The sequence below is a fragment of the Acinonyx jubatus genome, chromosome B2 (genome assembly GCF_027475565.1).
Source record: "Acinonyx jubatus isolate Ajub_Pintada_27869175 chromosome B2, VMU_Ajub_asm_v1.0, whole genome shotgun sequence".
In the NCBI taxonomy this organism is placed as follows: Eukaryota; Metazoa; Chordata; class Mammalia; order Carnivora; family Felidae; genus Acinonyx; species Acinonyx jubatus.
In genome coordinates, this window is record NC_069385.1 from 132449064 (window position 1) to 132470727 (window position 21664).

Below are 21664 nucleotides of genomic sequence, written 5' to 3' on the forward strand. Positions count from 1 at the left end.
GGTTGACACTTCTGAAATGTCCAATTCTGTGACAGAATTCTGTATCATAGGATCTTAGGACTAGAGGGACTTTTAAGAGATCGCTATTTTAAAAGCAATTACAGTGATATGGCCATTTGGTTTTTAAAGACTCCCCTGCAAATCCTTTTATTTCTCATCAAAATATTTTAAAGACACATTTGTCATTTTACTTGACTCCTAGCCTTTCTCCTGCAAACGAAATACGGCACTTTTTGGATTGACATGACTGCCCAGTTGCCTTCTATTTTGTCCTGATGGTCAGTTCTCCATGTGATACGGACAGCAGATTGTGGATCCCAGCACATCAGGGAATTAACCTTTCTTCCTCTGAGCACACATTGCTTCATGTGCGTTTTCTCATTTAATCCTTAGGACAACCTTCCTATGTCCATTTTATAAATTCAGAGACAAAGATTAAAAAGAGTCAGGCAACTTGCTCCCGGTCACTCTACTGCTCAGCATAAGAGTGACATAAGTCCAGCTCTGCCTGACCCCAGGGCCACTGCATCATGCCATGCTGCCTGCTTCCAAGTCAATGAACAGATGTGCATCACACATCACTTCTTCGACTTAATTTCCATAAAACTTTTAGGAAGCCTTGGTTAGATGGGTGAATCAACTATTTTAACCCTAACCTCCACCCCAGGCTGAATTGACTTTCTTGTGGAATGACTGTATGGAAAGGGGATGGTTTAGCACTGATGGGCAGAGAGAGAATGGAGGCACCAGAGACCTGGCTAATCTAACCTAGGTGATCAACTTCTGAGTTGTCAGTGAGTATAACTTTCAGACTTGCTTGGGAACTGGTTATACTAAGGGGAATATTCTGCCTTTATTCCAGAAGACTGCCTCCCTCGAGATTTCTGAGTGGAAGAGGATTTACTGTGGGCAAAAGATCCATCTCAAAAGATTCACCTAACAGAGCAAAATCCGGTGACCTGAAATTAGCCCTTTAATTCCAAACATAAATTACAATCCTGAGTGAGGATGGAACACCATTTGGATTATTGTTCCACAGGAATGAGTCTGAGTTGAACTGGACAAAAAGGAAGTGCATGAAATGTACATTGTTTCCAACACTACTCACCCTTGCCCACATTTTCGCAGGTGCTTCTCTCCGTGAAGCCAAGGAATGTTGGAGTTCCGGATCTTGAAAAGGACAATTCCTGTTTTAGTCTCCTGACCAGCTTCTTTCTTTTCATAACTCTGTTTAAAGAATACACGCTATTCTCATGCCAGTGTGTGACATTACGGAATTCACAGCTTCTTGAATCTGAAAAGAAGTTAAAAATGCAAAAATGGGTAAACCTTGGCAGAGGCTGAGATACTTTTTATCACTTAAGGATTGCATCGTAGCAGTTGGAAAAGCCAAATCCATACTCCCATGAATGAAATCCATCATTCGTTCATTCATTCATTCATTCAATCACGCAACCAAGGAAAACATTTATGGGACCCTCACTACGTATTGGCTGGAACTGCAAAGAGGCATAAAATATGATCCTGTCCTCAATGACCCCACAGTCTAGTAGGACAAACCAAAAATATATAGTTCCATAAAATGCTACAGTTACTTTGATAGAATATGAAGTGGACCTGGTGAGGGCATAAAAGAGGGAGAAGGGAAACTTGGGGTGGAGTCTTGAGTGATGGGTAGATACTTGCCAGGTGTTTCATATTGGGACAGAATGGTAGAAGTGAGTGAGCCTTCATTGTCCGTTGTCTACAATTTTAGTCCTGCCATTGACTGACATTGACTTCACTTGTTCTTCCACCCCCCCCCCACCCACTGCTTCATTATCCCTCTTTATGTTGTTGCTTTTATCATATTGAAGCCACCACATGTCCCTGACTCTACCTCCCATCAACAGCTCGAGAAGGTCACTGCAGCCATATGCTTTTCTTGTTTCCCTAAAATGAGGAAAACTGGCGCTTTGGCAATGTGGCTTTTAAACAGCTTAGATGCAAAGCCCAGAATTTTGTTTTTTTGGGGAAAAAAGTTGACTGGGCTTTTGGTTGGTTAGTAGAGGCCAGATTTTCACTTCCCTTTCATCATCTCACTGCTATAAAGTTCAGTTTGGGGATGGTGTGTGTGTGTGTGTGTGTGTGTGTGTGTGTGTGTGTGTGAATGCGTGTGTATCCATATGGACCATAGTTGAAATATATATTCTTAGAAAAGTCCTGATATTTAAACCACATGGGCTACACAGAAATCTCTTTGAGAACCGGGAATCTGAATCTTTGTGAAAGGAAAGTGTTTTTCCTATCAAGGATGAAAAATCAAAACCAAATGGGTGTTTTGAAGTGTGGAGCAGAAAAATAAGGACTGTGTCTGGCACATAGTAGAAGCTTAGCAAACTAATGAATTTATCCAGCTGCCCTTATGGGGAAGGGAAGGCTTCTTAGAACTGCTTTCCAAACAGAGGATAATTGGGAGTTGGTCTCTTTTCACTTCTGCTAGGATGGGAATAGCTTCCTGTAATTTCGGTTTGATAAACACAGTATTTAAAATCTTGGTTAAGATGGGGAAAAGAGAATTTTCCTCTGAGGCGCTCTGCAGTGGCTAAGCAAGAGGACATGGCCCCATGACTCATGTGCACTGCCCGAGCCCATCCATGGTCACCGAAGTATCTGGGCCCCAGATGGTGGATAAAACCAGCAGTGAGAGAGAGTTACTATGTTTCCAGAATTGTCTCCATTTCTCCCTGAGGTATTCCTGCCTTGAGGCATTTTAACTGTACAAGGTGTCTGAGCTTAAAGGCAAGCATTCAGAGCTGATACAGAGGGATCTCATAAATGACAGTACCAGAAGCAATAGGTGAATAGATAGACAGACAGATAGACAGATAGATAGATGATAGATAGACAGATAGATGATAGATAGATATATAGACAGATAGGTGATAGATAGATGACAGATAGATAGTAGACAGATAGATTTCATTAATTCTTTATTGTGAAATATAACACACATACAGAAAACTATATAAAACAAATGTAGAGCTTAATAAATTATCATAAATTGCCTTCCAGGTTAAGGCACAGCATACTGCCAGGACCCCAGAAATTTTTCAGGTCCTCTTCCCAATACAACCCCTTTCTTTAGAGGCAATACTACCCTAAACCCCATCCCGTGGACCCTATGTTGAGCCTTGTGCTTTTAAGCTTCTAGATTTCCTCCAGAAATACTGCTTTCCAAGGAGAGAGGAATCTTTGAGGTCAAGAGGCCATGTCCACCTGGAACCTATGTCTCCCTGTCTAGACCATTCACCAAGTACTGGGACATTGGGATTCCCTGTCCAAATGATTCTGAGTCCATTTTCTGGCCTCTTCCTCAGGCCCATCTTCCCAAGAGGTGGCCTAGGGGCAAATATGTGCGGGAGGCTGCAGATGAACATACATGGACACAGGGGCCCTTGAGGTATGGGATGGGGCAGACATGGAAGAAGACGGACGGCCTGGGAGTCCGAGGGCCACCTCTTCTTGTGCCACACATTCCAGTGACAAGCTCTAAGCAGCCCAAGAATCCTAGGGTCCAGCCTGGTCTTCCAGATTGCCATGAAGATGTTATTTGTCGAGGTGGAGGATAAAGCAGTTTTTATTTCATATAGTGTTAGTTTAACTGACTTTAAAATATTTAGGCCTAGGAAGATGATCCGCAGTTCTTTATTTAAGCCCCACAAATGTTAGAGGTGATCCTGCTTAAAGGTAACTATCCTGACTATCATGGTAATCCCCTCCTTGCCTTTCTTTAGCCTTTACCCCTTAAATTGGCATTCCTATACACTAGAGTCACTTTTGCCTATATTTGAGCTCTGAAAAAATAGATCATACAGTATGTATTCTTTTATGTTAACTGCATCCGCTCAGCATTATGTTCATGGCATTCGTCCATGTTGTTGCCAACAGCTGTAGTTCATAATTTTTATTGCCATATAGTATTCCAGTGTATAGAGACCTATCCATTTTAATGTGGAGGGACAATTGAGTCATCTCCAGTATGAGGCCATTGTCGATAATACTGCTATGTAGACCTTTATCTATTTCTGTTGTCCATATACCTAAGAATGGAATTTTCTGGATGATAGATAGGCGTTTATTTTATTTACTGGAAAATAGAAGCGGTTGTACTAATTTATATTCTCACCAGTGGGGTGGGGGGGACCCCACTGCTCCTGACAATGTTTGGCATTTCTTTTTAGTTTTAACCTTTCCGTACTAGGAATATTTCAGAGTCCTACTCAAAAGTTTCTTTTTCTTTTTCTCCCCAGTGATTGGTTTCTGAAAATACTGAGGTGATTCTAGGAGCTTAGGGTTTCAAATTGAGTGCTAATAACATCAGTAGAGGTATATAATAATACCAATGATATGTGTAGTAATAGCCACAGTTTTTATTTGAACTATGGCAGCTAAGAGAAGATCTGTGCCCTTGGAAGATTCACAGCAATGAAATCCAAACCAATAGGGATGACCCACTTTAAAATAGCACTGATTAGCAGACTGACCCAGGGGCTGAACCAATACACTAGATATGCAGTTGGTATTGACCTCTTCCTTCCATAGAGGCACACATGTCCCCAGAGCATGCTCTGACAGTTGTGGCAGCACTGGGCACACATGACCCAGCTGGGGCCAGTTAGGACCACCCTAGAGGAGGAAGTTTAGCTGGGGGAGCCCATCAGCTTGTGGCTCGTTAGCATGTCACATCTGGCAACATCTGTTCCTCCAGGAGGCAGCAATAACCATGTGCTCTGGTCAACAGAAAGCAAGGGACATACACCAGCCTCTTGTGCAGAAATGAGCAGAGCCTCCTCACTGCACACTTTCTTCTTCACCTACTCGCGTCCCTGAGCTTTCTCAAGTCACCTTCCCCTTGCTCATATCCTCAACCTCCTTGCCCCTTTGCCCTTGTAATGCACCCTCCTGGACAAAGCCCAGCTCTGGATGTACTCAACTGTTTACTTTCTCTACATCAATCGCACAGCTGTTGAGCATTGCTGAAAAAAACCACACACCCTGCAGATGGTGCCACTATAAACTTTGGTCACCCATGCCATCTGGGCCCTTGTTACTGTCAGGCAGCCCCTTTCTGTTCCCCCTGGTTTGCTCACCCTCTCATTTCCCCACCTTTCTATTCTAGTAATAGATCCCTTCCTGTAATGATGCAGTGAGTGCATACTCTAGACACAGCTGGCTCTGGTCCATTATGCACAGGACTATTTCAAACTTTTCTCCACTCTCCTCAAGTCCCCGGTTTCAGTGCCAGTCCCTCTGCTGAACCCTAGCTCCTACTGAGCTGTAGTTCCCACCTCCATTGTCAGCCCCAGCAGGCAGTGTCTTCTCCTGCTTCATGAAGAAAGCTAGAACCACCTCAGGTGAACTCCCTAGACTTCTCTCCTCCTCATCTGCTGATTCATTTTGTATCCAAACTCATCCTTTTCTCCCGCCCGCCTCCTTGTGACAATAAAGGAAGTGTCTCTCCTTTTGTGCCAAAACGTATCTCTCCATCTGGCCTCAATGCCCACTCAGGGACATATCTCTATGTGCCTGACATATCTCTTTCCTGACCTCTTCCCAGTAGTTGTCAAATATGCTCACGTCTTTCCTTTAAGGACCAGGTATCAGAGACTACCTTGTTTGGCCAAGAACATCCAAACAGGGCAAGAAGCAATGCTACGGATTGGATTGTGTCCCCCTCCCCTACCTTCCAAATTCATATGTGGAGGAACTACTTCCCAGTATTTCAGAATGTGACCTTATTTGGAAATGGGGTCATCGAAGATGCAATCAGTTAAAATGAAGCCATGCTCTTTCTGGATCTCACTTTCCTCATCCGGGACAAGAGGAGTTGGTAGATTGTCATTTCTGTGGTGTGCAGTTCCAAAATCTGTGGGAGCAGAGGTGGCACATGAGAGAGGGAGATCAGAAGCAAGGGTCCTGAGCTCTGCATTTCTCCTTTGGCCACAGCCATTCCAGTTTTAACTGGTTTCAATGTGGGGCTCTTGGTGATATTTGGCTTAAAAAAAAGACTTTGCTGTTTAAAAAATGAAATACAAAATTTAAATCTGCTGGCTCAGGTGATATCTCAGATCCTTTCTCACCACAATAGACTATGATTATAAGATTTTGCAAGTCAAAGCTTATGGGTTTGACGAACGTATTGTACAGATTTTTCTCAAAAAGGCCTGATTTAATGAAATCTATTTCTTGTCAGTAAAAGAGACTTGATAAAAGACTTACTAATGCAATTTAATTTCTATGCCTTTTAAAGAGGTTCATCTAAAACATTTACACATTAGAAAAGCAATCTTGGGCCACCTGGGGGGCTTAGTAGGTTGAGCGTCTGACTTCGGCTCAGGTCATGATCTCACAGTCCATGAGTTTGAGCCCACATCAGGCTCTGCACTGTCAGCGTGGAGCCTACTTGGAATTCTCCCTCTCTCCCTCTCTTTCTGCCCTTCCCCCCATTCTCTTTCTCTCTCTCTCTCTCTCAAAAAAAAAAAATAGAAACCAATCTTATTTTGAGCACCATGTGTTGGAATTTGGGGGTTAAAAATATGCTCACTGCCCACCTGGGACTGAGCCCTGTGTGCGAACAAGAGCCTGTGCACGAACAGGATGTGCAGCTAATGAGTTCTTGAGGGTAATAACTGTGGCTGCCCCATCTTTGTTTCCCCAGGACCTAGTTCGATATCTGGTGCACAGTAGGTGCTCAGTAAGTATTTGTTGACTGAGGCCATATGCTGAAGTAAACTCCCTGAAGCTCTGTGAGAAGTCTTGGTGATAAAAAACAACAACAACAAAAAACAGAACTTCTTTCTAAAGGAAGGAGGGGGTGAGGTGGAATCCACCAAGAGATTAAGAGGGGGCAGTGCTCTTGACCTAGGCCTGGGTAAAATGGCAGGGTTTCTGCTTGTAGGACAGTTACCTGTGGGATGGGGTAAGCACAGTGGAGGAAGGCAGCCCTGTGACTTCCTCAGACCAGTCTGTCTTAAGTTCCTCATTTCCTGGCCAACAGTTTCATTTCCTATATGGAAGCCAGTGGACCCCCAAGTCTACATGTTTCTTATTTATCCTTGGATGTTTCTCTATGTGGTATCTGAACCTTATATTGAAGGACCTGAAATGGTCCTTCCCCTTGAGGGGAAAGGAACTGTGGAGCTACTAGCATAAACCAGGTTCTCCAACCTTCTCTATCTCCCATGCCACCATATACAGCTGGCGATGTTCGTGGTAGGGAAGTCAGGAGACCTGGGCCCTAGTCCCCATTGCGTGTGACTTTGGGCAACTCAGCCATTTCTCTGCCTGTTTCCTCATGTGCAAGATGAAAAGCCAGAAAAGCGTGTGTCTTCAGTTGCATATGTCATATAGGTTGTCACCTGGATATGTAATTGGTCGGACACCAGGAAAGGCATTATTGACCATAAACAGTATCTTTCTCTCTCCATCTCTATGTCTCAGTCTATCTCTGACCCTGTCACCCTTGGTGATGTTTCTACTTTGCTGTGCCTTTTAGATAAGGCCTTGGAGGTGCCAGTGAAATTGCAGCACTATGTAATTAAAAGGCACAGAAGCTAAGCATTTATCAGTTGTGAACATCAAAGATGTTACGCCTTCACCACCTGGGGAGTATCCTGAGGTCAGGCTTAAGGGCAAACGTGTCAGAAAGACCCTCATCAGGAGACTGGGCAATGCTCCCCCAGAGGAGGAGACCTGGAGAAAGAGGAACAGAGCAGGGGCTAAAACCAGCCGGGTGCCCCTTACATTTCCGCGTAAACGCGATTCTGGAACTGGGACGATGCACTCAGCGGAGCACACTGGCTTTCCACTGTCTGGCTGCTGACAGCACCTGAAATAGAGGCCTCTGGAAACTACGCACTTACTAAGTTGTCTTCCTTGGGAGTTTTATGTCCCTGGGCTGTGGAGCCTTTCTGAGATGTTGCTTGCCAGCTGATGGAGGCCTTCTACCATATTGGGATTCACATAGTTTATTTGGGTAGGTAACTAAGACAGAAAGAGTTAATTAAAACCCTTCATAAAACAGTCCATCAGGCACCTGCTTGCAGAGAAAAAGTCAGATTCTTTGCTGTGCTTTGGCAGAAAGATTGTGTGCCTCAGCTTGCCCTTGGGCCTCATTCAGGATTCTAACCAGGTTACCTAAGAAACTTCTTTTTAGTTACGGTATATATTTTTTCCATTTGTGTCAAAACAGTAAATAAATACGCGTGATCTCGTCAGGCCAAAGAGGAATTTGTCGGGGATTAAATACCCCAATGCATCGGACACACTGGAATTTGGCTAAACATTCAAACTGGGTGGTTTGGCCCAGTTACAGCCATTTAAATGTTGGGGTATAGCCTTTCAAGTGACCTCGGTTCTTTCAGAATGATCCCTGCAAGGGACTGGCTTTTAAGTGAGTTGGAAATTCCCAGGTGTATTCTCGAGATCTATGAAACAAGCCTTCCCTTTGTTGCAAATGGGTACGACTCAGTAAACAGTGGGACGAACAGGGCTGTGGGTTCATCCAAGGGCACATCCACATGTGCACCCTGGGAGCATAGCAATGAAGTAACACGTGTTTTAAGATTTTTTACAAACATCAAGATACTCCAAACTGCGGCCAAAACCCTGACCAAGAAAGAGGGCATGGCAATGATCGTGAAATAAACGAGGGTGGAAGTCGGAGTTATGAGGTCCTTTAAACCCTTCTGCGCTTAGGTAATGTCTTGCTGAGCTCACGGCCCTGATTCTTTTCCTGGTCTCTGCCAGCAAATTTTCAGGAATCTCTTAGCAGAAGAGAGGACATTGCTGCACCTTCCACTCCTGTGGAGTTCTTGGATGCTGTTTACAGGGACTTTCAACTGCCTTCTTTCCCCATCTGGTATTAATTTTTATTTCTTTTTCTTTACCAGGCTCTGACTCATCTCCACCCAAACTTTCAGGTTTCCTGAAGGCTTGGTTCCCCAGACGTTGGCGCCCCACCCAGGTAACGCAAGTGGCCACGAAGAGAGAACAGTGTCTGTCCCCAGTCTCGGAGAACGGGACCGTGATTTATTCAGTCATCCAAGTCAGAAGCAGAGAGGTTTTCGTCAGTGCTTTCTTTATGGTCACTGCCCACATCGCCTCAGCAATGGGGTCTTGCCCTTTCTATCTCCTTAAGGTCTTCTCCCTGCCCCCCGCTCCCCAACCTGCCATGCCAGCTCCCACTGTCTTAACTCTTGCTGCTGGACCACTGAAATTTTCTGGCCACTTTATCCTCAAGGCAAAGGGGAAGACTTTGAAAGCTTTTAACTGGGAAGTAATGCGATCACTTTTCTTTGTCATAAAAATCACACTGAATCCAGTGGATGAATTGGAAAGGCGGCTGGTGTGGAGGTGGCGAGAAATCCATCACAGAGCTTTGCTAAAATCCAGATGCAAAACCAGAGGGTCCCCATTAAGCTCAAGACAGAAACAATGACGAGCAAGTAGCTATTTAGGCAGTCGGGGGATAAAGTGTAATATCCGATTGGAATTCAAAGGTGAGGTTGGAGGGAGTGTTTGTAATAATTGTCTCCCAGATAGAAGTGGAGGAGATTGGGTGGATGATAGCATCATCCTGAGAAAGAAAATTCAGAATTAAGTCGGGGAGCAAATGATGAACTTAACACGACATGTTAGGTTCCAGGGTCATGTGGGGAAGGTCATGTGGGGAGAAAACCCGTAAGCAGTTATATATACAGCTGACTTTTGAACGGACTGCAGACCTTTGGATTTGTTCATCTTCATATTTATATGATTCACTTCCTTACACTAAATCATAATATCTATAGCTATATATCCATGCTACTACTGCTGTGTCTGTGGAGGACCCTGACTAATATAGCACAGAGTGGAGAAGAAAAGAAAAGGAACAAGATAGGAAATAAGGCAAGAAGGGAGAGCGAAAGGCAAGTATTGGATGAATGAGGTCCATGGGAGCCTACGTGCTCTGAAAATGCAGGGAGAGGGCGGGTGACTGTCTAGTTGTCTGTAATATCTGATGGCATCAGTGACTCATGAACGTTATGTAACCAGAATTAGCCTTCAGACTTTGCTGCCTTGGAGGTTATGTCTCATAAATGCGGGACTGCCTAGCTTGGCTTGTTTTCATGTTACTAAGGAGCCGTTGCTAGCATAAGTTCATACTCAGAAAATGGAACCCTCAATAAGATTACTCAGAGTCTTGGCTGCCTTCTCCCTGGTCATTTTATCTTTAGGTTGAAAAAAGAAACAGCTCACTTTCCTAAAGTGACATTACACATCACTTTGAAATATGCCCTATAGGCGAGCCCTGAAATCTATTGGGTTCTTTTTTTTTTTTTTTCTGATACTCATGAAAGAGACACTTTTGTTTTAAAAAATGTAAAAAAATTTTTCTGTTTGCTTTACTCTACAGATCTTCTTTGATACGCCAGTTTTTAGGAAACTACCTGCTGAAGAGAACCTGAGGCAGAGGTGAAGATTTGCCCAGCTCACCCCGTTTTATTTCTGACACAGCGATGGGATAACCTCAGAAGCCAGGGAGGTGATTTCATTGAGAGGTTTATTGGGCACAGAGAATTTATTTGGTTTCTGCTCTATTTTTATGATCTTTTTTGTTATTAAAGTAACGGTGGTCGGGGCACCTGGGTGGCTCAGTCGGTTGAGTGTCTGACTTCGGCTCAGGTCACGATCTCTAAGTTTGTGGGTTTGAGCCCTGTGTCGGGCTCTGTGCTGACAGCTCGGAGCCTGGAGCCTGTTTCGGATTCTGTGTCTTTCTCTCTCTCCGCCCCTCCCCACTCACAGTTTGTCTCTCTCTCTGTCTAAAATAAGTGAATATAAAAAAAAATTTTTAAATAAAGTAATGAGGATAAGCCATTTTGTTTTGGGGTTGTCGCACACGCCATTTGAAACATCTCCCCAGCTCAAATAGACGCCCTTGGTTGTCCTGTTCACTCAGAGAGGTCGGTTCCAGATTTCCGTTTGGGCAACATGGTTGCACTTTACTGTTCACAGCTGCCTGGACCTGGGATGAATGCCTGACCCAAGTTTAGACTCAAAAGTCCTTCATACACAAACACACACACACGCACACGCACTGAGTCACTCACACAGCCCCTCTCCACATGGGAACTTGGGAGCATAACCGCATTTCTGCTTCTGGTACCGTGAGATCTATTCTTGTCCTTACAATGACCACCTCCCTTCCTTCCCCACTATCCTGTGAAATATTATAAGAATGAGACTGGAAATTCCTTCCCTGTGATAAAGTCTACTATTCCTCAATATTCAGCAATGGAGAATAGGCCTAAAATGTTACCGTGTCTGAGGCAGATAGAAAACTGTGACTGAAAACTCACACTAAGGTGTAGAAACCTCAAATTGTGGGGCTCCTGGGAGGCTCAGTCAGTTAAGTGTCCAACTCTTGATTTGGCTCATGATCTCATGTCAGAAACTCAAGTCTGCAAGTCTAACCTGCCTCCGCCGTTTTTTTCCCCCTTAAACTAGATCTGAACCTTGGGAGATTCTCTGGAGCATTTGCTGAATTCTAATGGGAACTGAGCCCTCCAAATATTCTTCTTCTTATGGTTTGCTAACATTTTTTTTCCTGGAAACACATCATACTGAGATGTCTTATAACCCTTGTTTTCCAGACTATTTGAAAGCTAAAGTATGCAGACATCCAACTTCCGAGCTGATCCAGACTTTTCATGATCTAACCAGGGTAGGCAATGATTCCAGGGAATGCCAAGGATTTAGACCACCTGCATTAGAATCACTGGGAGCACTTGTTTAAAGTCCTGGTTCTTGGCGGGGAGGGGTACCTGGCTGGCTCAGTTGGTTCAGTGGCCCACTCTTGATCTCAACTCAGGTCATACCTCATGGTTCATGAGTTGGAGCCTCCCCTTGGGTTCTGTGCTGACAGCATGGAGCCTCCTTGGGATTCTCTCTCCCCCTCCCCTGCTCATGCAAGCTCTCTTTCTCTCTCTGTCTCGCAAATAAATAAATAAACATTAAAATCCTGATTCTTGGGACCTGTCCTAAAACTATCTTCTGAGTCTCTGTGGGAGAAGGCCTGGGAATCTGCATTGTTCATGATCTCCACACCCCTCCCCTGCCCATTCCCGGTGATTCCTATGTGCAGTAAAGTTGAAAAGCATTGGTAGAAGTGAGAAAGTCTTAGATTGGCAGCCCCAAAAAAACTGGAGTTCAAATCCATTTACTACTGGGGTGACTGGGGTGATGTTGGGCAAGTTACTTCGTAACTGCCAGCCTCATTTTCCCATCTGTAAAAATGGATATGGCATTTTATAGGAGTTATCTATACTTTTTCCTTGAGGATTAAATGAGATAAGACATATGACAAGGCTAGCAAACAGAGGTCTTGCCAGGCATTCGTACACTATGCCCTAAGAGAGAGAAAAAAAAGGGATGGTGAGCTTCCGGTAATCTTTGCAGACCTTGAGATGCATGTTTTGCAGCAGTTTGCAATGGCTCATGTAACTCCTTTTGGATGGACAAGAACAAGAAGACTTATCCATTATGTGGCTTTACTACCAGCTAAGGCCCTATTAGCATAGCCAAGGGGGGGGGGATATTGTGCTCTCAGGAAGATGAGACCCTAAAGAGACGCTTTCAGAAAAAAAGATGCAAGTTAACAGACAAGTGGGATAAGTCAGGAGCACCCGGGTGGCTCCGTCGGTTAAGCATCTGACTTCTGCTCAGACCATGATCTCATGGTTTGTCGGTTCGAGCCCCACCTTGGGCTCTGTGCTGATAGAGCCGGGAGCCTGCTTCAGATTCTGTATCTCCTTCCCTGCCCCTCCCCTGCTCACACACACACTCTCTCTCTCTCTTTCAAAAATAAATAAGCATTATAAAAAAAGGGTGGAGTAAGTCAGCTAAGAGCACATAGTGAAAGTGATGTCTTTGTAGGTGTGTTCCTCAGCAGGGGCCACATACTCTAAGTCACTGACTCACTGAGGGCGATTATGCGCCCTAGGGGACACGGGGCAATGTCTGGAGATATTTTTGATTGTCACACCTGGGAGACACTACTGGTATCCACTGGGCAGAGGTCAGGTGTGCTGCTAACCGTCTAATGGTGCATAGGACAGTTGCTCACACGGGGGATTATCTGGCTCAAAATGTGAATATTGCCAACGTTTAGAAACCCTGCTGTGAGTTAACACAGATGACTGAGTCATGAATGACAGAAGGAGGTCTGCAGGTGGCTTACACACCGCCCAAGTGACAGTCTCCAGCTGCTGTTATTGCAAAGTCTTATGGATGAACCACGGGACCCAGTGGCCTGCGAACTGATGGGTCACCATGACCGCATTCCATGTCACACGTTCCACGGGGCCAGTTTCCAGCTCGTTTCCACAATGAAGCCATGGGGACAAGCATTCCTAGAGCTTTGGAGAAGGGGAAGGAATTGCTCTCTGCAGGAGCGAGAGAGTGTCTCATTTTCTACCAGGAGGTTGGAGCGGTGGGAAGGATCTGGGAGGGAGGTTGCCCCTCGCAGGCCCATGACAAGTACCTTCCACGCTTACAGGGATGCCACTGGGGTGCTCAGCATTCTGGGATGCGATCAGATCCAAATGGCCATTGGTTTATGTTAACCTTTGCTGGTATCTTGCCCCTCTGTGTGATCCTTGGCTGTGTTTCATAGACTTCTCCCAGTGCCTCCAGTTTAGTGACTTGTGTCTTGGCTAACCAGAGCTCCGACTTTGTTCCCTCCACTTGATCCCCTGTCTCTTCTTGTCTCCTCTTTCCTGACATGCCTTGTGCTCTAGGGCTGTAACCTCTGAGAATCAGTCTCTTTGGTTGTTCTGGACTCCTCCTGCACTAACTCCCCTGGGTGCAGGCCCAGCCTCCTAGTTTTCTTTCTCTGGGCTCCACCCATGTGCCCTGGGGTCTCTTTAGCATTTTCGTACATGCTGTCTTCCTGCTTGCCGGGTCACCGTCATGGTATGTGTGACCCTTCTCAGAAGGACCCCAGGCTGGGTTTAAAGGCTCTGTTGCCACCACATTAAAATTCTTAATAGTGTTTTTCTTTGAACTTGTATGTTGTAAGTGAACTCTGATGGGACAACAGAGCACGCACAAGAACACGAGAGATGCATACAATATGAGTGTCTGCCTTTTCTCATGACTCCGTGCTTGTAGCGTGTTCGCCGGGAACTGGGATTCCAGTGGACCCACATGTGCGGCAGTTCTTGGCGATTCAAAAGGAACACCACTGGTGGTCTTCCACTGGTTAAGCTGGGAGAGGGCGGGACACTGGCTGCCCCCAGAGGCCACACTTTCCTTCCGAACCAAAACTTGCTTCAAACACAGAAAGAAAGGAATGACATGCTAAGACATACCAATGACCAAAATACCCTTCGTCCATTCGTACTGACGTTACGTCCCTGTACTAGCTAACCCTGAGCTCCTTTCCTTCCTATCCTTCTTTTACCTTCTAAGCCAAAGGTGGCGACTGTTAGTACAATGGGCGTGATCAAGAAATGACATAAAAGCAGCTGAGTTAGTTTTGCGCAGCTTTTCCACCCTGACGGTGAGAACAAAATATGCAAATTGGGTAATTTTGGCGATGAGCATATGAGTTAAACGCTCTTGTATTTGCATTTACAACCGGCATCACACAATGTAGAGATGAAAGGTAAAATTCACGCTAATAATTTAAAATTTAAATGTCCCTCTTCTTAGAGAGGCATGAAATAGCAAATTAAAAAAAAAAAAACAAGCTGTGACAAGTGAAAAGAGAGACTGTGGATGAAAGGGGAACGCTTTTATTTCAGTACCTCTAATGGCATCTTTTTCTTGCTTTAAAAAAAAATGGGTGCCTACATTTCCATTTTGCACTGAGCTCTGCCTGTGTGCTTTTATTTTCTAAGGCCAAAGCCAGTGTCTCTTCGTGGGGGGACTGTGCTAAGGCTGTAGGAATCCGTTGGCCTGTGTGCGCGGACAGCGGGCAGGATGTTCCCTGGGAGCAATGCTGACCCAATGGCTGAGAGATTCAGAGGTATAAATACGGTAGCTCCAGTGAACCCCTCCAGGACACTGAATCCAGGCTCCCCTGGGGGTTACCAAGCCAGCCGCTCTGTGACTTCCTCTGGTAGCACCCCTTTGCCTGCTCCTTACCTTCATGGTCCCACTGCCTGGCCAGTTTTTCCTGGGAAGATCTCTGAAATGGTCACTTTCATTCAACCGAAAACAGCATCTCTACGTCACCTGAAACCCAGGACCTCTCCAGCTGAAACATTTGAGTGCGCTGTGGGCAAGCGCACCTATCCTTCCCAGTTCTATGATTCTCTCTGCCAAGGCCACGGGTTCGGTAAAGTGTCAATGATCACGTGCCTCTGATCAGGTGGTGGGGTAGGAAACAACACTACAGACATGGCCAAAGGAGCCCGCTGTATATGTTGGTTTCTGAGGTTTACACTGAAACGTTTGACACAAAAAAATCTTTCTGTGCCGGTCAGAGGGCATTTGGAAAGCACTTTGGAGAGCTGGCCCATCACGGGCTACTCTGCCACCAAGTAATGTTCCGGACAGATCTGGGTTGAGACCCAGATGAGAGAAGACTGAATGGCTCGGACCTCAGGGGGATGTGCTCTTTTGACCTAACGATCTTCTCGGTGCCACAACGTCTCCAGCTCATCATGTTTGCTGGGAGACAGGGGAGCAAAACTTACAAACAACAGGCTTTGTCCTACCTTTTTAAATTAGTCATAATCCATGCTGTGAAAATCAGGCTGAAACTAAAACAAAAGTTTACCAGTGGAAAAAAGACAGTCTCTTTAACAAACGGTGCTGGGAAAACTGGACGGTGACGTGCAAAAGAATGAAATTGGACCACTTTCTTGCACCATACACGAAAATAAACTGCACATGGATTAAAGACCTAAAGGTGAGACCTGACATCACAAAATTCCTAGAAGAAAACAGAGGCAGTAATTTCTTTGACATTAGCCATAGAAACATTTTTTCTAGATATGTCTCCTTGGCAAGGGAAATGAAAGCAAAAGTCAACTATTGGGTCTACATGCAAATAAACAGCTTTTGCACAGTGAAAGAAACCATCAAGCAGTCTACAGAATGAACGATATTTGCAGATGATATATCTGATAAGGGGTTATTATCCAAAATATATAAAGGACTTTTACAGCTCCACAACCCCGAAACATGGGGAAAGGACCTGAACAGATGTTTTTCCGAAGAAGACATACACGTGGCCAACGGACACATGCAAAGATGCTCAACGTCACTCATCGCCAGGGAAATGCAAATTCAAGTCACAATGAGATATCACCTCACACCTGTCAGAATGGCTACACTCAACAACACACAAAACAACAGATGTTGTTGAGGATGTGGAGCAAAAGGAACCCTCGTGCAAACTGGTGCAGCCGCTGCGGAAAAGAGTATGGGGTTTCCTCAAAAAACTAAAAATAGAACTACCATAGCATCCAATAATTCCAGTCTTGGGTATTTACTTAAAGAGAATTCACTAATTCACATATTCCATACATACGTACAATGGAATATTCAGCAACCCCCCCCCCCAAAAAAAAGAAAGAAAGAAAACAAAAGAAATCTTGCCATTTGCAATGACCTGGATGGAGCTAGAGAGTATAATGCTAAGCAAAATAAGCCAGTCAGGAAAAAGACAAATACCGTATGATTTCTCTCATATGTGGAATCTAAGAAACAAAGCAAACAACCAAAGAAAAAAGAGACAAACAAAAACCAGGCTCTTAAATACAGAGAACAGTCTGGTGGTTGCCAGAGGGGAGGTGGGCGGGAGGATGGGTAAAACGGATGAAGGGGATTCAGAGCACACTTACCATGTTGAGCACTAAGAAATGGGTAGAACTGTTGAATCACTGTATTGTGTCCCTGAAACTAATGTAACACTGTATATTGACTATACTTCACAAAAAGTTATCATCGTTTTCTCCTCATCTAGGTACATGGTTACTTGAGCCATCTTGGAATGCCTTCTTACCCTCTCTGCCTGGAGAATTTTTATCCACCTTCGAGAATTCACCACAGATGCAAATAGCCTCTCCTTACGTGCCACTTAATGTCCCAACGTAAGTATTTGGGTGTATATTTACTACCCTTAAGTTAGAAAGACCTTGATTCCGAATCTTTACCTTATTAACTTTTGAAGTCCCACAGCCTTGTGCAGCACTTGGCCCGCGACTGATCTCAAAAGGCTTGGAGTAGATAACCATAACGGCAGCTAATATGAGCCTGGCGCTATGATAAGTACTTTATATGCATTATCGTCTTCCGCCTTTCACACCAACACAATTAGTATCTGTAAGGTGGAGGCTGGTATCCTTATTTCACAATTGGGGAAGCTGAGGCCAAGGAAGGTTAAGTAACATGCCTGAGATCACACAGCCTCCTTCGGGATACAATGGAGTCAGACCGAGGTTTGCTAGCACGGGAGACTGCGTTGTTCACCGTGGCGTGAATGAATTCCGTGAAGAGGTATTTCCAAGGCTGTCAGGAAAAGTACTCATTAGAAAGACTTGTCAGTACAACAGCCTCTTCATTAAACAGTACAGCCAAGTTCCTTACGTTAAAAAGTAGCCATTTTTACGGCCCACCTCCGCATGGAGAAATTTTCATCGTATCTAGCTTCGCTCAAGTCCACCGAGCTTTGTTATCAGAAGGCCTTTTTTTTTTTGCACGAGTATTTTTAGCTCCTGTGCAAGTTAAAAGCAATATAGTAAACCAAGCACAGCTGCAGAACGAGGCTGCCCTCAGCTCATGATCACAGCTTGCTGCAGGACCCCACCAAAATTGCATTGTGTGCTTCTAGCACATAAGAAATTCCTGAGGGTGGTCCCGATATACCAATTAAAGACGCTGGTACTTTTGGCCCCGTGGGGCAGACGAGGAAAAGGGATTGATTTTGTTATGAGAAACACTTTCTGGATTCTTCCTAACTTTTATTGTTCACTAGGGTATTTCAAAGTGTTATCGAAGAATACGGATGCCATATTTGAGTTATCTGAACGTGCTGCACGTGCATAGCCTAATGGGTGGTGTTTTACAGTGTCTTTCTTTTCAATCCAGTGTGGATTCATTTAAAGCAAAAGTCAAAAAAAATTCACCAGCTTCCCTGCTCCTGCCCCCCTCCAGCCTTTGTCATTGAGAATGTGGGAGCATGTGGGTAGCTGTCCATGGCTTGGTCAATATCAAGACTGTGGGCTCGCCTGGGCCTGGTTGATCCTATTCTCGGGGTGATTTGTTTCCTTGTCCACTCAGGAATGAAAGGCCCCAGAGTTCAGGCAGTCTGGACTTGACACTGTGATTTATACCCACCCAAACTTTGAGGATCACTAGATTGCAAGAACACAAGATACGGACTCAGATAGGAAGAAAGGTGTGTGAAAACCACAAAAAAGAGAGAAAGAGGAAGGTTGTGTAGCAGAAAAGTAATAAATTGATGGTTAGGAGACTTGAGTTTTAGGTAGGCTGACCACATCATTTATTATCCAAACGGGGACTTCTTTGAGAGTGAGAGGGATTACTGTTGATAAGTGTGCTAGGACAACAGACACAGATGGACACTGTCCTGGTGTGGTGTGGTCACAACCAATCTAGGCCACTGGCTAGCTGTGTAACCTGCAGCAAGTCACTTAGTGTCAGTATCTCTGGGTCCCAACTTCTTGCAATGCACTCAGTGGTGGTAGAGATACCCCCTAACTGGTGCTGGGAAATGAATGTGTTAGGAGGCACCTGGTTGTGACAGTGACTGAAGGCAGTCACCCCTAGAATTTTGTGCCCAGAATCTGGGAATGCTAATATGTCCTATTATAACCCTTGAGATCACTGTCGCGATGAACAGTCAGCCCACTCAAAGTGTTGAAAGTATCCCCACTGGGAAACACCAACTAACAGAATGGTTTTAATTCTTCTTAAAAAAATTTTTTTTGGGGGCGCCTGGGTGGCGCAGTCGGTTAAGCGTCCGACTTCAGCCAGGTCACGATCTCGCGGTCCGTGAGTTCGAGCCCCGCGTCAGGCTCTGGGATGATGGCTCGGAGCCTGGAGCCTGTTTCCGATTCTGTGTCTCCCTCTCTCTCTGCCCCTCCCCCGTTCATGCTCTGTCTCTCTCTGTCCCAAAAATAAATAAACGTTGGAAAAAAAAATTAAAAAAAAATTTTTTTTTTAACATTTATTTATTTTTGAGACACAGAGAGAGAGAGACAAAGCATGAGCAGGGGAGGGGCATAGAGAGAGAGGGAGACACAGAATCTGAAGCAGGTCCCAGGCTCTGAGCTGTCAGCACAGAGCCTGATGTGGGGCTCGAACCCACAAACTGTGAGATCATGACCTGAGCCAAAGTCAGAGGCATAACCAACTGAGCCACCCAGGCGCCCCAGCTTTTAATTCTTCTATATAAAGAATTCTTAGACATGGAAGAGGGCTCAAGTCACACTGGACAAACTTCCATGGTGTCAGGCCATTGGGCAGAAGTTCCAGATGGAGCAGGTTAATTTTGATAGCCCCTGGATAAAAGCAAAGAGCATAGGTCACCCAAGAAGACACTGTGCAAATCATCCTCACCCCAAGATAAAGTATAAAAAGTATTCTATGGGGTGTTTTTTTTTTCTTTCCATGTTGACAGAACTGTTGAATAATTGTCTTCATTTATTTATGAGATGGTTGACATTGTCCCTCAAAACAGAAAAACAATTGGAGCAACATTAAAGCCACAAGTAGGCAGCTGACGTAGTGGTCCTTTGTCTCTGCTTTGCCTTCTGTGATAAATTTGGACTTCTCCTGAGCTTGGTTCCATTCATTTCAGCTAGAAGTGTGTAGCAAACAAACTTTCCACCGGTCTTCCCATGGAACCGTGGATTCAGCTTTGCTGTGAGTTAGTGGCCCCAGGGGGGAGAAGGCCGAGGACTCCCTCTCCAGAAGATGCCTCTTAAAAGGAAAGAGGTCATTGACAACTCACAAAGGAGGCTGTGGCCATAAATATTTCAGAATTTGGCTTCCTTAGTATCTCAAATAATGAAAAACATTTGCTTGCTTGAGACTTCTAAGTCCTCCAGTCTTTGGATTCCACCCTTAGTGTCTTGCTTCAGAATTCCATGGCGAGGCACAAGCATGCCATCGTGGTCAGGAGCAACGTGTACCACGTAAAGCATGGGTCAGAGAGAAATGCTAAGCTCTCAAGAGGGCCCAAAGACAAACACATACAGGCGGCCTAGTGCATGTCAGAGATCTGCGTGAGGGCAAACATCTTTATGACTTTGGTCTTGGGAAGAGAGACCCGGCCTAGGATTAGAATTTACAGCTGACAAGCTGCTGATGAGGCAGTAATGGCCATTTAGTGCATGAATGGCCACTTTGGGAACAGGGGGCTTAGCACACCAGGCTGAAAATCTCAGAGTGAAGCCGGGGGGCAACCCCATTCACCTCTGCTGGAATAAGTTAACTCACCCACAATCTGTCTCTTGGGCCTTTTCTCTGCCTTCCTTTGGATTTACAGCCTTCCCTGCAGTTCTTTAGAGCTTTGAAACACATGACAATTTAGCATCAAGGGAATTTCCAAGACCAGGGAAGAATATCTTTCTTGGCTATAAACGTCACTCTGACATTCTCCTCATCTGTAATGTTTCAAGAGCACTTGAAATGTGCACAGCCTGCCCCCTGCAGAGTCCCCACCCTCTAAGAGCTCACAACTTCCTGCTCACAACTTTCCTTCTTGCTCACAAGAGTGCTTACAGATGTCTCCCGCTCCCCAAAGCATCAGCCAACTTTAGTGCAGTCATTCTCAACAGAGAGCAGTTTTGTCCCCTAGGAGGGGACATTTGGCAATGCCTGGAGATATTTTTGATGGTCACAAGCGGGAGAAGGGTGCTACTAGCCTGTAGGGGATGGAGGCCGGAGGTGTTTCTAAATGGCCACCCACAACAAAAAAGGACCCAATCTACAATGTCAGTAGTGCTAAGGTTGAGAAATCCTGCATTAGGGCGGGAGTAGACCACCTCTGCATAGGCCAAGAAAGTAATTGTCTAAACTTGCACTATCCAGTGGAACTTTTGGGATAAGAGAAATGTTTAACATTGGTGCTGTCCAGCATGGTCACCATGAGACATGTGTGGTTCTTTAGCACTTGAAAGGTGGCCAATGTGAGTGAGGGATTGAATTTTAAATGTTATTTAATTTTAACTAATGAAATTGTAATTGTCCCATGCAGTTAATGATTACTATACTGGACAGTGCAGCTAGGCCCATATAATGGGGGCTTGGAAGCACTGAGAGATAGCCTGCCCTACCCAGTTATCTACTCTGCCGGTTTATAACTACAATTCTTCAGTTAGACACTCCTTTTTCAGCTAAGACTTTGACCCATACTGGTATCACGTTACCCTGGGAGGGAGATGACCTTTAACGTATAAAGAACTGGTGCTGAGTTTTAATATGACTAATGGACCTGCAAGATGTTTTGACAGGATCCCAGACAGCTGAAGGCTCTGACCTGAAGGAGGGAACACCATGAGACTGAGCGGCAGACTAAGAGGGAGATATCTAGAATAAACTGGAGGATGTGAAGTCATGGGCTAGAGGTAGCAAAAGTAACCTTTGCTCACTTTAATCATGT

At 44.9% G+C, this 21664-nt stretch overlaps 1 protein-coding gene across 2 annotated transcripts in view; it reads right to left on the reverse strand.

The window, feature by feature from the left end:
* The window catches only part of NEDD9 (neural precursor cell expressed, developmentally down-regulated 9), a 183530-nt gene that overhangs the window by 116189 nt on the left and 45677 nt on the right, over positions 1-21664 (reverse strand). Inside the window, exon 2 of one of the 2 annotated variants that reach the window (XM_053223160.1) lies at positions 1109-1227. In XM_053223160.1, the coding sequence (XP_053079135.1) occupies positions 1109-1120 (12 nt within the window). In that variant the 5' untranslated portion in view covers positions 1121-1227. Of the gene's footprint in view, positions 1-1108; positions 1295-21664 lie in introns of both variants that reach the window. The other variant, XM_027040291.2, reaches the window with a different exon arrangement.